The following is a 10,000-nucleotide window of genomic DNA, read 5'->3' on the forward strand; positions in this document are numbered from 1 at the left end:
ACTTGTTAACAGTGAAGCAATAGCAAACTTCCTTAAACTTAAAACGACAGTGGGAGGAGGGTATAGAGAACTTTTAGGATAGCATTTGAAATGTAAATGAAGAAAATATCTAATAAAAAAAAAAGACAGTGAAGGGGAAATATATACTTTCCCTAAGTGATTTGCTTAATATTGCTTGTGTCTTTAAATATTACATCCCCAGTCAGGATGGTACAACTGGGTAAGTTATTTCTTTGCTGCGGAGACCATGGCAACCTACCTTCATTTTGTTGTAACGTGTATGCAAAAGTAACAGCTGCAAGCGGATCTTTTCTTTCTTACTGTCCTCCATAGGTTCGTGTAACAAATGCTCCCCTCTTTGTAGAACTTCCTCAATCTGGGCTTGCTCCTCATCCATCTAAATATTTAAAGAAAGAAAATTACTAAAAACAAAAAATGCACAGACAAACTTAGTACTCTCCATTGTTCAGTGTAAGAACAATGCTGAGACAGACAGGGCAGTGTGGGTCAAGCCACCTCGGCCTGAATGACCTCACTGCTCTTGATTTTCTTCAAATACTTCATATTTGAACATAAACTATCCCAAAGCTAATTTATGAAAACTTAGCTAATGACTACAGCTAGTCAGGAAGTAGAGGGTAGAGAGGCTACTGCTGCTGTTTCCTCTCCTCCTCCTCCTCCTTTTCCTCCTCCTGATCATCATCATCATCATCATCACCACCACCATTAGTGTTTGTTTGTTTGCTTGTTTGAGACATGGCTTCTTATAGCCCAGGCTATCCTCATACTTGCTCTATCGCTAGAGAAGGTCATGAACTAGCACTCCTCCTGCATCTGCCTCCCAATGTTGGGATTAGATGAGTGTTGTATGTGAACTTCAAGCATTGCATGAGTCACCTGACAGCTTCGGCAGTGACTCTCACGAATCACATCTGGACTACTTCAGTTACATGTGGAGGGTCAAGCAAAGAAATCCACATTGTTAAGGAGAGAAAAAAAAAAAAAAAAAAAAAAAAAACGAGGGTAGGGTTTGCAGGCCACCTACCTTCTCATCGTTATTGGGGTCCAAGTGCTTTTCCACAACTTTCAACATGTTTTCTATGTCGTTTTCTAAGCTTTCCAAGTCAGAGAAAGGCTGAGCAGCTTCGACAGTTCCAGCAGGGTCCAAGCCTTGGTAGGATGGCGGGTCCTGACCAATCAGCATCTAGGGAAGGGAAAGAAGCTTCTGAGAGTGTACTATTGACTTGATTTCCCAAAATCATCCAGAGAGGCAAGGTCACAGCAGAAACCAGCATTTATCTAAAATGACTTCAAGGTCATTCATCACAGAGCAATTCATCACAGGGCAATCTGGGCTTGCTTGAACTGCTCATTTTTCAACCTGGAGCCAGGGATATAAAGTGCATGCAGTTCCCTGTGGCTGCTTTGAGCACAGAAGGGAAGATGCCAAGGTGAGCATCCTACAGGGCCATGATGTGAACCATCCCTGCCACAGCCATGAAAGGAACAATGGCCAGTCCTCACTCTAGGGGGCAAGGAGACCCTAGAGCACACCTCCCACACATGCCCACCAAGAAGAACCCCCCTTGGGTGTTTTGATAACAGAGCCTCAAAAAAGATTTGTATCTCCGAATGCCACATTTTCACATCTATACAGAAAAAAAAAAAATCACATTTGGAAAAATAAAAGTAAGAATGGCAATTTTAATAAAAATAAAATGAAGAAAACATCCAGCGTCTATGAAGAAGGTAGCATTCTCACTTCTTAACCTGCACAGATTTTCCACTGGCCCGTGCTGAAAGTGTTTGGAATGGCCCTGTACACCCTCTGCAACAACTCAATGGGTTCTGAAATCTGATACCAGCAGAATAGTAAGAGATGAGCCAGCAGATATGAATAAGATGATTTTAACAAAGACAACATTCCCAAGTGCCCAATATTCATAAAGTTAACCTAGCAAATTATAACAGCCTATAGAACATTACAATTAAAATCCATTTCAAGGGAGCATGTACAAAATGCTATAATTTTTAATATATATTTTAGTATCATGCATCAGTAAGTAAAAATTGTTAAGCAACAGAATGGTTTGCAAAGGTCATTTGAGGGGCAATGCTAATTTTTTTTTTTAATATTTCTCTTAGCACAGTCCTTTGCTTAGTTTTTAATGTCAAAAACCTCCCATGAATCTATTTAAGTGAATAAAATGGAATTAAGACACACAATAAGGAGACAAAGTCAAGATTAAAGAAGACAAGTGCTCAAGGAAGGTCTGTCTGTATTGTTTTAAGTCATGAATAATTATATTCCGGGGCACAGAAAAAAATGTGGCCCACTATACCAGACATTTAAAATTAAAACCAAGTTAGATAAGACTTACTTCCTGCACACAAATGGTATTTTCTCTTTGTTGTTTCAATAGATAGCTTCCAAGAGGTTAAATTAACTAATTCTTTAAAGTGCCACCAGATGTGCACAGATGAGATTATATTACACGCTCAGCATCCCTCTGACCCCTCAGCATGGGCATCTCAGGTCCATGGCTCTCACTCTAAGCTGAGAAAACGCTTGCATCTTTTCCACCTCACATTTACCAAAGCTCCATCTGTGCTCGGCCTTGAGAACTCTACAGTAAAGCCTTTTTCCCGCTCCCCTCTTAAAGAATAACAGAGAAAAAAAAATGGGAAAGATACATGGGGAGTTGAAGAAATAATAACATAGTAGCATATGCACCATTTTGTAATGATAGCTGTTATTTATGATCCTCCTTTTAATTGATAAAACGTTTTCAAATTAGTAAATTCAGAGAGTTTCCCCGTGAACTACAAACTGTGATTCTATAACTTATAACATTTAAATCTGTCAACATATAAACACATATACACACATGTATTTTCTATAAACACATACATTGAAAGGATGAGTTTAAGATCAGGAATTGATAATCATGTGTCAGTTGGGAAATGACTTATTTCTATTCTCTTTCCATCCCAACTGTCAATGGGCTCTGAAGCGTGTCTGGGTGAGTTATTTACTAGACAATATTTTCATATATCAACAATCACACATAAGTAACAGCAGTTGCTTTGCCAAGCAGTTATTAAAATTCATTTAAAAATTAATAGGCTTGAACAAAATGATCTACCATTTATACATAAACCCATGGGGAGAAATGGCATTCTATAAAAATGCAAGCACTCACTTGGGCGCTCTTTATGTGTTGGGACACCTTTTCAAAGTTCCTGCTCAGCTCGGCTAACTTTGGTTCCACGAGTTCCCTGCTGGCGCTTCCACGAGCATTCACCAAGATGGTGGCTTGTTCCCGAACATTCTCAACCTGGAGGCTGGCATCATCCAATTCAGACAGTAAACGCTGATAGTAAAAGAGGAGAGAGAGAGAGAGAGAGGGAGAGAGAGAGAGAGAGAGAGAGAGAGAGAGAGAGTATATGAATATTATTCCAAGCACACAAGATGCTTACTATGAATTAAAGGTATTTGAAATAAACATCTGAGATTGCTAGAAAGACAGACTCAGCACCAGAGGAAGTGGTGGTCACAGAAACCCACGGCAATCTTGGTTTCTCCCACCATGATAAATGTTGAAAAGCACACTGCTTGAGAATGCCACACGCACACCGCGGACGGCCCACGGCGCACGAGAACAGGAAGTTAGCCTGCGGGAATTGTGAGGCTGACTACCTTCACGACTTCTTCCTGTTTGCTCGCTGGTTTCCTTTCGATCTCGTCCAACAGAGCTTCTGCTTGATAGAGCCAGGTACTGATGTGAGCGACATGTCCGTCAAATATCTCCAGCTGGGTTTGATGGTTCTGCAAAGGAATAAAACAGTGCTGATGAGCTTAAATGAAATATGAAGGCGGCAATCTTAGTAGAGAGCGAAGAGGCCATCACGGAGCACGCTGCATGTCACACAACCGTGTCAACAAAGAACATACTTTCACTTGGTTTGGTTTGGGTTTGGGGATTTTTGGAGGGAGGGGCCTCTACTTGACATTTCTGGAGACTGAACATAGGGCCTCATACACTGCGCAACTGAATATAACCCCAAGGCCTCTTCTTACCTTTTATTTTAAGTTATTTAGGCTATCCTTGAATTTACTATATAGCCCAAGAAGACCTTCAGGTTGTGATCCTCCCGCCTCAGTCATCCAAGTAGCAGGTTTACAAGCCTGTGCTACCAGCTGTGGCTTTTTTGAGGGGAGACAGGGTACTGGGTTTTGGGGTTTTGTTTTTTGGTGTTTTTGAGACAGAACCTTGCTCTGTAGATTGACCTTTACCATTGGAGACTCTTGTTTTGGTCTCTTAAATTCTGGGATTACAGGTATGTATCACCATGGCCCACTTTAGCTATGCTTTCCTCTCTACATTGGTATGTGGTGATGTATTATATTACAAAATTTACATAAAGTTATATGGGTAATGTGTCATGGACTAGAATATAAACCTCTGATCAATCAAGACCTAAGCACATGAGCTTCTCTGCCCTATATATCCTAACTGATTTGAAAAAAATTCCCAAAACAGATCATTTATTCTTATATCTATGCCTATCCATTACTGGGGAATTCACTGAGTTTAAGTTCTATCCAATGTGCTAGAATAAAGTAATAACTTATAAATTATAACTCTCACTTCAGAGATTGGGTTGCTATATGTTAATCATTGGTAGAAGTGGCCAGGAAACACTATGAAAGTGGAATGGTCATAATTATAAGAAAATAATGGGGTGCTTAACATATTGTTATATAATACCACTACACATTTTTAAGTCATTTAATTATCATAAAATCATACAAGGTAGAAATTATAATAACGCCCACTTTGTAGATGAGAAAAAGAAAGAACAGAGTTTGTAAGTAATTTCACTGAGGTAGTAGTCAAGAATTTTACAGGCAGCAACGTCTGGGATAATCCCTTATCTGTGCTAGTATATAACTAAGACACTGTGAAGGCTGTGTGTATATAAATATACATTTATACATACATGTGCATATGCGTGTATAAAGTATATATTACGATTAGACTAAGTAAATACTCTGTCACTAAAACAAAACTATGTTTACTAAAATATTAAGTAACATGGCCCCTCTGTCTAGCATGAATATTTTACTTTCATAAGAGGTACTGTAAGAAGCCGGGCGTGGTGGCGCACGCCTTTAATCCCAGCACTCGGGAGGCAGAGGCAGGTGGATTTCTGAGTTCGAGGCCAGCCTGGTCTACAAAGTGAGTTCCAGGATAGGCAGAGCTACACAGAGAAACCCTGTCTCAAAAAACAAAAAACAAAACAAAACAAAAAGAAGTACTGCAAACTCTTCTTTCTGATACCTTTTCAATAAGAAATAAAATAATAAAACTAATGCACAGGCAAAGCAAAACAGACACACAGAGCTCTAATGAGGGCCACATGTTTTAAATGCAATGACTCAGAGAAGACATCACCACTGGCAGGCGTGTTCTGGCAACGTACCAGCAAGGTGTTGCACCAGTCTTCGGTCCAGGTCCGGACTCGGCTCCACCCAGCATTGAGCACACACAGGTTCTCTTCCAGAACAGACTCACTGCCCAGGACCAAGTGCTGAAGGACAGCACTACTCTCTGTAATGCCATTTAAGTCAGCTTTCCTCTTTTCCAGATCCTTGAGAATATTCTAGAAGAAAAAGGGGGGAAAAAAACCCACTTGACTTTCAGAACACACTAACATTTACCTAACCTTATGTATTGTGGTTTGTTCTTTAGCTTTTCTTTTCCAGCAATAACGAGTCAATGGTTTCCCAGATAACTTGCAATACCTTAAAGGTTTATAAAACTCAACTCTCTAACACATTGCAACTCTCAAGCCATAATAAAAACTGAAATGGTTAAGTAAGTGAACCTGAAAAGACCTAAGAAATTCAGATGGGAAATACAGCTTAAGTAAATCAAAGGAGAGCCAGGAAAACAGAAGCTATGGACATCAGCTTCATGCCACGCAGTGGGAACACTCCAGAAGGGGAAAAGGTCCTGGAACTCACACACAAGTGAAGGTTTACCAGGAAAGTGCACATTCACAGAAATTCAAACCATGCTGGAAAATGCAAACTATCCTGAAAGCGACATATGGAAACACCCTTGGCCCCTGCACTCCTCCTGTATCTTTTTAAAACTGGAGCTCCTTTTTCAAAAACAACTTTTCAGATTTCTGTTTATTTAACTGTGTGTGTTTATTTAAATGTGCGCATGTGTGTGCGTGTATGTGTGCATATGTTTGTGTTCTTGAGGACAGAGGTGTGGGTGTGTGTGTGTGTGTGTGTGTGTGTGTCCCAAATGAAACACTGGCCTTCTGCAACAGCAGCAAGCGCTCTCAGTCACTGAGCCACCTCCCCGTGGTACAGGTTCTTAAATCAACATTTAAAGGAATCACTTCAAGGAACTCAAGTTCTTATGTGAGCATGGCTGAAAATCACATTTCTGAATGGATACGAATCACAAACCCACAAGGGAGTGAGGGCTGAAACACAGCCTCAGTCATGACACTTAGAGACGCATTTGAAAGGCAGTCCGGTATCGCCTGCTCCTATTATTCTTCCCCAAAATGAGAGAAAAAGTCTATTACACATGTATTCTGTGTAGTTCAGACTTTCTGCACTCCTTCAGTGGTTATGTAGAAATGCAATAAAATTGGCTGGAAGAACCATAAAAAATAACTACAGACAAGTAATTAAGTTTAAATAATACATACGCAAGTCTGGTGGGTTTTATGGTAAAAAGTGTTTAAAATAATATTGAATCTATGGAATCAATTTCCCACTTACATTCACAAATAAAAACACCACTTAAATTCTGCATTTAAATACTGCACATAATATTTAAATGAAGAAACTAAAACGTCTTCTAAATCTTTAATGGTTTTAAATCTAAAAACGCATCATTGAAAAGGTGGGTAATCACCAAAGAGCATACATGGACTGGACCTGGGTACCTGCATGTATGTAGCTGATGTACAGCTTGGTCTTCATGCGGGTCTCATAACAACTGGAGCCCGGGCTGTCCCTGACTCTGTTGCCTCCTGTGGATCCTATTTCCCTAACTGAGCCTTGCCTGGCCTCAGTGGGAGAGAATGTGCCTCGTCCTGCAGTGACTTGATGTGCCACAGTAGGTTGGTACCCAGAGGGGGCCTCCTCCTTCTCAGAGGAGAAGGGTAGGGGAATAAGAGAAGGGGTTGAGTGAGGGGGGGGGGGCTGCAATCAGGATATAAAGTGAATAAATAAATAAGCTAATAGAAAAAGAAACGGTGGGTAGCTATGCTCCACACCAACGTTCCTCCCACCCCACTGAGAGGAATGTGCTAGGTGCCTCCTACATGCCACCCTAACTACATCAGATCTGTAAAAGGATTAGTTCACAAGCTTACCACTATTTATAGTCTGTCTTTAACAAAAAAAATGGAACTTATGAGACCAGAAAGAAGGCTCATCAAATATTAATACATACAACTCAATATCACCTATGCATTATATATACACATATATAAAAGCAATTGGTAAAAAGCACATTTATGTGGTAATAAACAAAATAATGTAAAATAGATGCATTATTCATATACATATATACACACATATATACATACATACACAATGTTTACAAAAGGAAAAATTAAGATATTATGGGGCAAAGTAAAAGAACTGAGAAGTCAGGAAAATGAGGCATAACATTTTAATAAGGACTGAGGGCTGTCATGGTGGTACATGCTGGTAGGATATGCTAAGGAGAATCACCAGGGTGAAGCCTGCCTGGGCTACACCCAGGAGCCAGCATAATGGCTCAGCAGGCAAAGGCATTTGCTGTTCAAGTCTGGAAACCCAAGATCCATCCCTGGAAAGCACATAAATATGGAAAGAGAAAACCAAGTTCTGAAAGTTATTCTGTGACCTTCACATCTATGCCCGGGCACAAGGGAGCCTCACTCACAGATTCTCTCACATACACTTGCGCGCACACAGACATGTAGATACACAACGATACCAACCAATATTGTTTTATTTATTCATAAATGATTTAACAAGGCTGGCAGAGCACTCGCGTGGCATGGGCCAGGACCTGGGATTAATCTCCAGCCCCCACAGAAAGAAGAGGCAAAATCCATAAGTTCTCATCTAACAAGTCTAGAGCTTCAAAGTAAGCCCAATTTATTTTACAAATTTGGGGACCATTACTATAAAAGTACATAAGCCATGAAAAGAATCATAAAGACAAGGGCCCTCCAATGAGAATTAAAATAGTTAACAGAATGGCATCACTCAGCAGTTTGGGAACTGGGGGAGGGTAGAAGACCAGAACTGTACAACCGAAAACAATAATGATATATTAACTACTGTGTTAAACTAAAGGAGAAGAACTCAGAAGTCAGACAAACCTAGGAACATCCATGTGCTCTTTGGGGAGAAGTTCAGAGCCTCTCTCCTAATATAGAGCGAATTAACCTCTAAGGATTAAACATTAAAATTGAAGGGATGACACCACACAAGATCATGAAAAAGTTCTACAGAACCTCAGAGTAAAGCCAGCCCTTCTGAAACGGAAGGCAGCAGTAACAAGGAACTGATATATTCTGTTCTTTAAAATTATACTTAAGTGTTTGTTAAAAAAATAATAGTAAGGACAGGAAGTGAGCCACAATGACAAAGAAAGGAATTTTTTAAATACTACACAACACAGGGAGCATTAATAAGTCTGATGAAGAAATCAGAATTAGCAGACTAATCTGGATATTTAAAAATGGTCAAAACTATAGGAAAAAATATTTTTCAAAAAGGGGCTACCAATGGTCTATAAGCGATGGGAAAGGTTCTAACTGAATAGTCAGAAACAGTGTGTGCACACCACTTTCAAATGTAGTCTCCAAAGGCCAAGGAGGAATTGGTGCATATCTGGTGCTTGTGATGCTAACGCGCAGACTTGAAGCACACACGAGGTTTAAAATGGGTTTATTCTTTGGCCTTGGATTTTTCCAGCTACTAAAACACATTCAGGAAACAATTATAAATGTATGCTGAAGATCCGCCATCGGAATGTTGTTCATAGAACTGTGCATAATAATGAAAATGGAGGGTGGTAAACAGCCATGAGTGGAAGAATTGGGCAATAAAACCAACCAACCATAAGAGTAGGCGTGTCTAACACACATTAGAAAAGCAGAGGAGAAGGACAAACTGCCAAGCTCACAGGTAGCTTCTCTTTGACTTTAGTTAGGTCCTGTGCACAAACTGTAACTTTAGCAACTCGGGAAGCCGAGGAAAGTTTGGGATCTCTGTGAAACAGTGAAAGTTGTAGAGTTAATAAGGAAAGAAGACAGTGTGTCCAGGCCCTGATGGCACTGGCCTGAAAGCCTCACCATCAGGATGCCGAGGCATCACAAGTTCAAAACCACTCTGAGCTACCTGGTGAAAACCAGTCTCAAAAGAAGAGGAAGGATGGCAGGGGGAGGGACCAGAGCAGGGGGAGGAGCCCGGAATTGTCCAGGGGAAGAAAAGAATTACTTTTAGCATACTAAACAAAGATCAGAGTTCACAAAATCAATTTGTCTTCTTTTCTTTTTCAGTCAGAATACACTAGTGACCTCCAAGTTCATTTTCCTTCCACTTCCCTCTCTCTGCTCCTTATTCCCCGCACACAGACCATGAGTTCTTTTCCATGAACTGTCTTAGAAACTGGAATATTCTTCCCAGAGCAACAGCTTGACTTTCTCCCAAGTGTCCCCTCCACTGAGCGTTCAGGCGAGTGGGAGTTACATCATTCAGCCCGAGTCCCTTCTCACAGAGGTCACAGGAAACCCTACAGAGGGCACTGGAGAAACTTTGTGCAGTCCATGTTTCCGTAGCTGGTGTATCCTGTGAAGGTTCTCAAGCATGCCTGCGTCTTTCATACAAAAGAAACTGAGGAAAACAGAAGACCTCCATCCAATCCTGTGTCCAGCTCAGAAACAAGAAGCGACACGTTAACTC

At 40.5% G+C, this 10,000-nt stretch overlaps 1 protein-coding gene across 7 annotated transcripts in view; it reads right to left on the reverse strand.

The window, feature by feature from the left end:
• The window catches only part of Utrn (utrophin), a 494,125-nt gene that overhangs the window by 284,151 nt on the left and 199,974 nt on the right, over window positions 1-10,000 (reverse strand). For all 7 annotated transcript variants that reach the window (XM_021221246.2, XM_029532896.1, XM_029532895.1 and 4 more), the window contains 5 exons: window positions 5,488-5,667; window positions 3,701-3,829; window positions 3,204-3,374; window positions 1,046-1,204; window positions 260-397 (listed from right to left, as the gene is read on the reverse strand). In XM_021221246.2, coding sequence (XP_021076905.1) covers window positions 260-397; window positions 1,046-1,204; window positions 3,204-3,374; window positions 3,701-3,829; window positions 5,488-5,667 — 777 coding nt within the window. The remainder of the gene's footprint in view (window positions 1-259; window positions 398-1,045; window positions 1,205-3,203; window positions 3,375-3,700; window positions 3,830-5,487; window positions 5,668-10,000) is intronic.

Source organism: Mus pahari, chromosome 21, assembly GCF_900095145.1.
Source record: "Mus pahari chromosome 21, PAHARI_EIJ_v1.1, whole genome shotgun sequence".
In the NCBI taxonomy this organism is placed as follows: domain Eukaryota; kingdom Metazoa; phylum Chordata; class Mammalia; order Rodentia; family Muridae; genus Mus; species Mus pahari.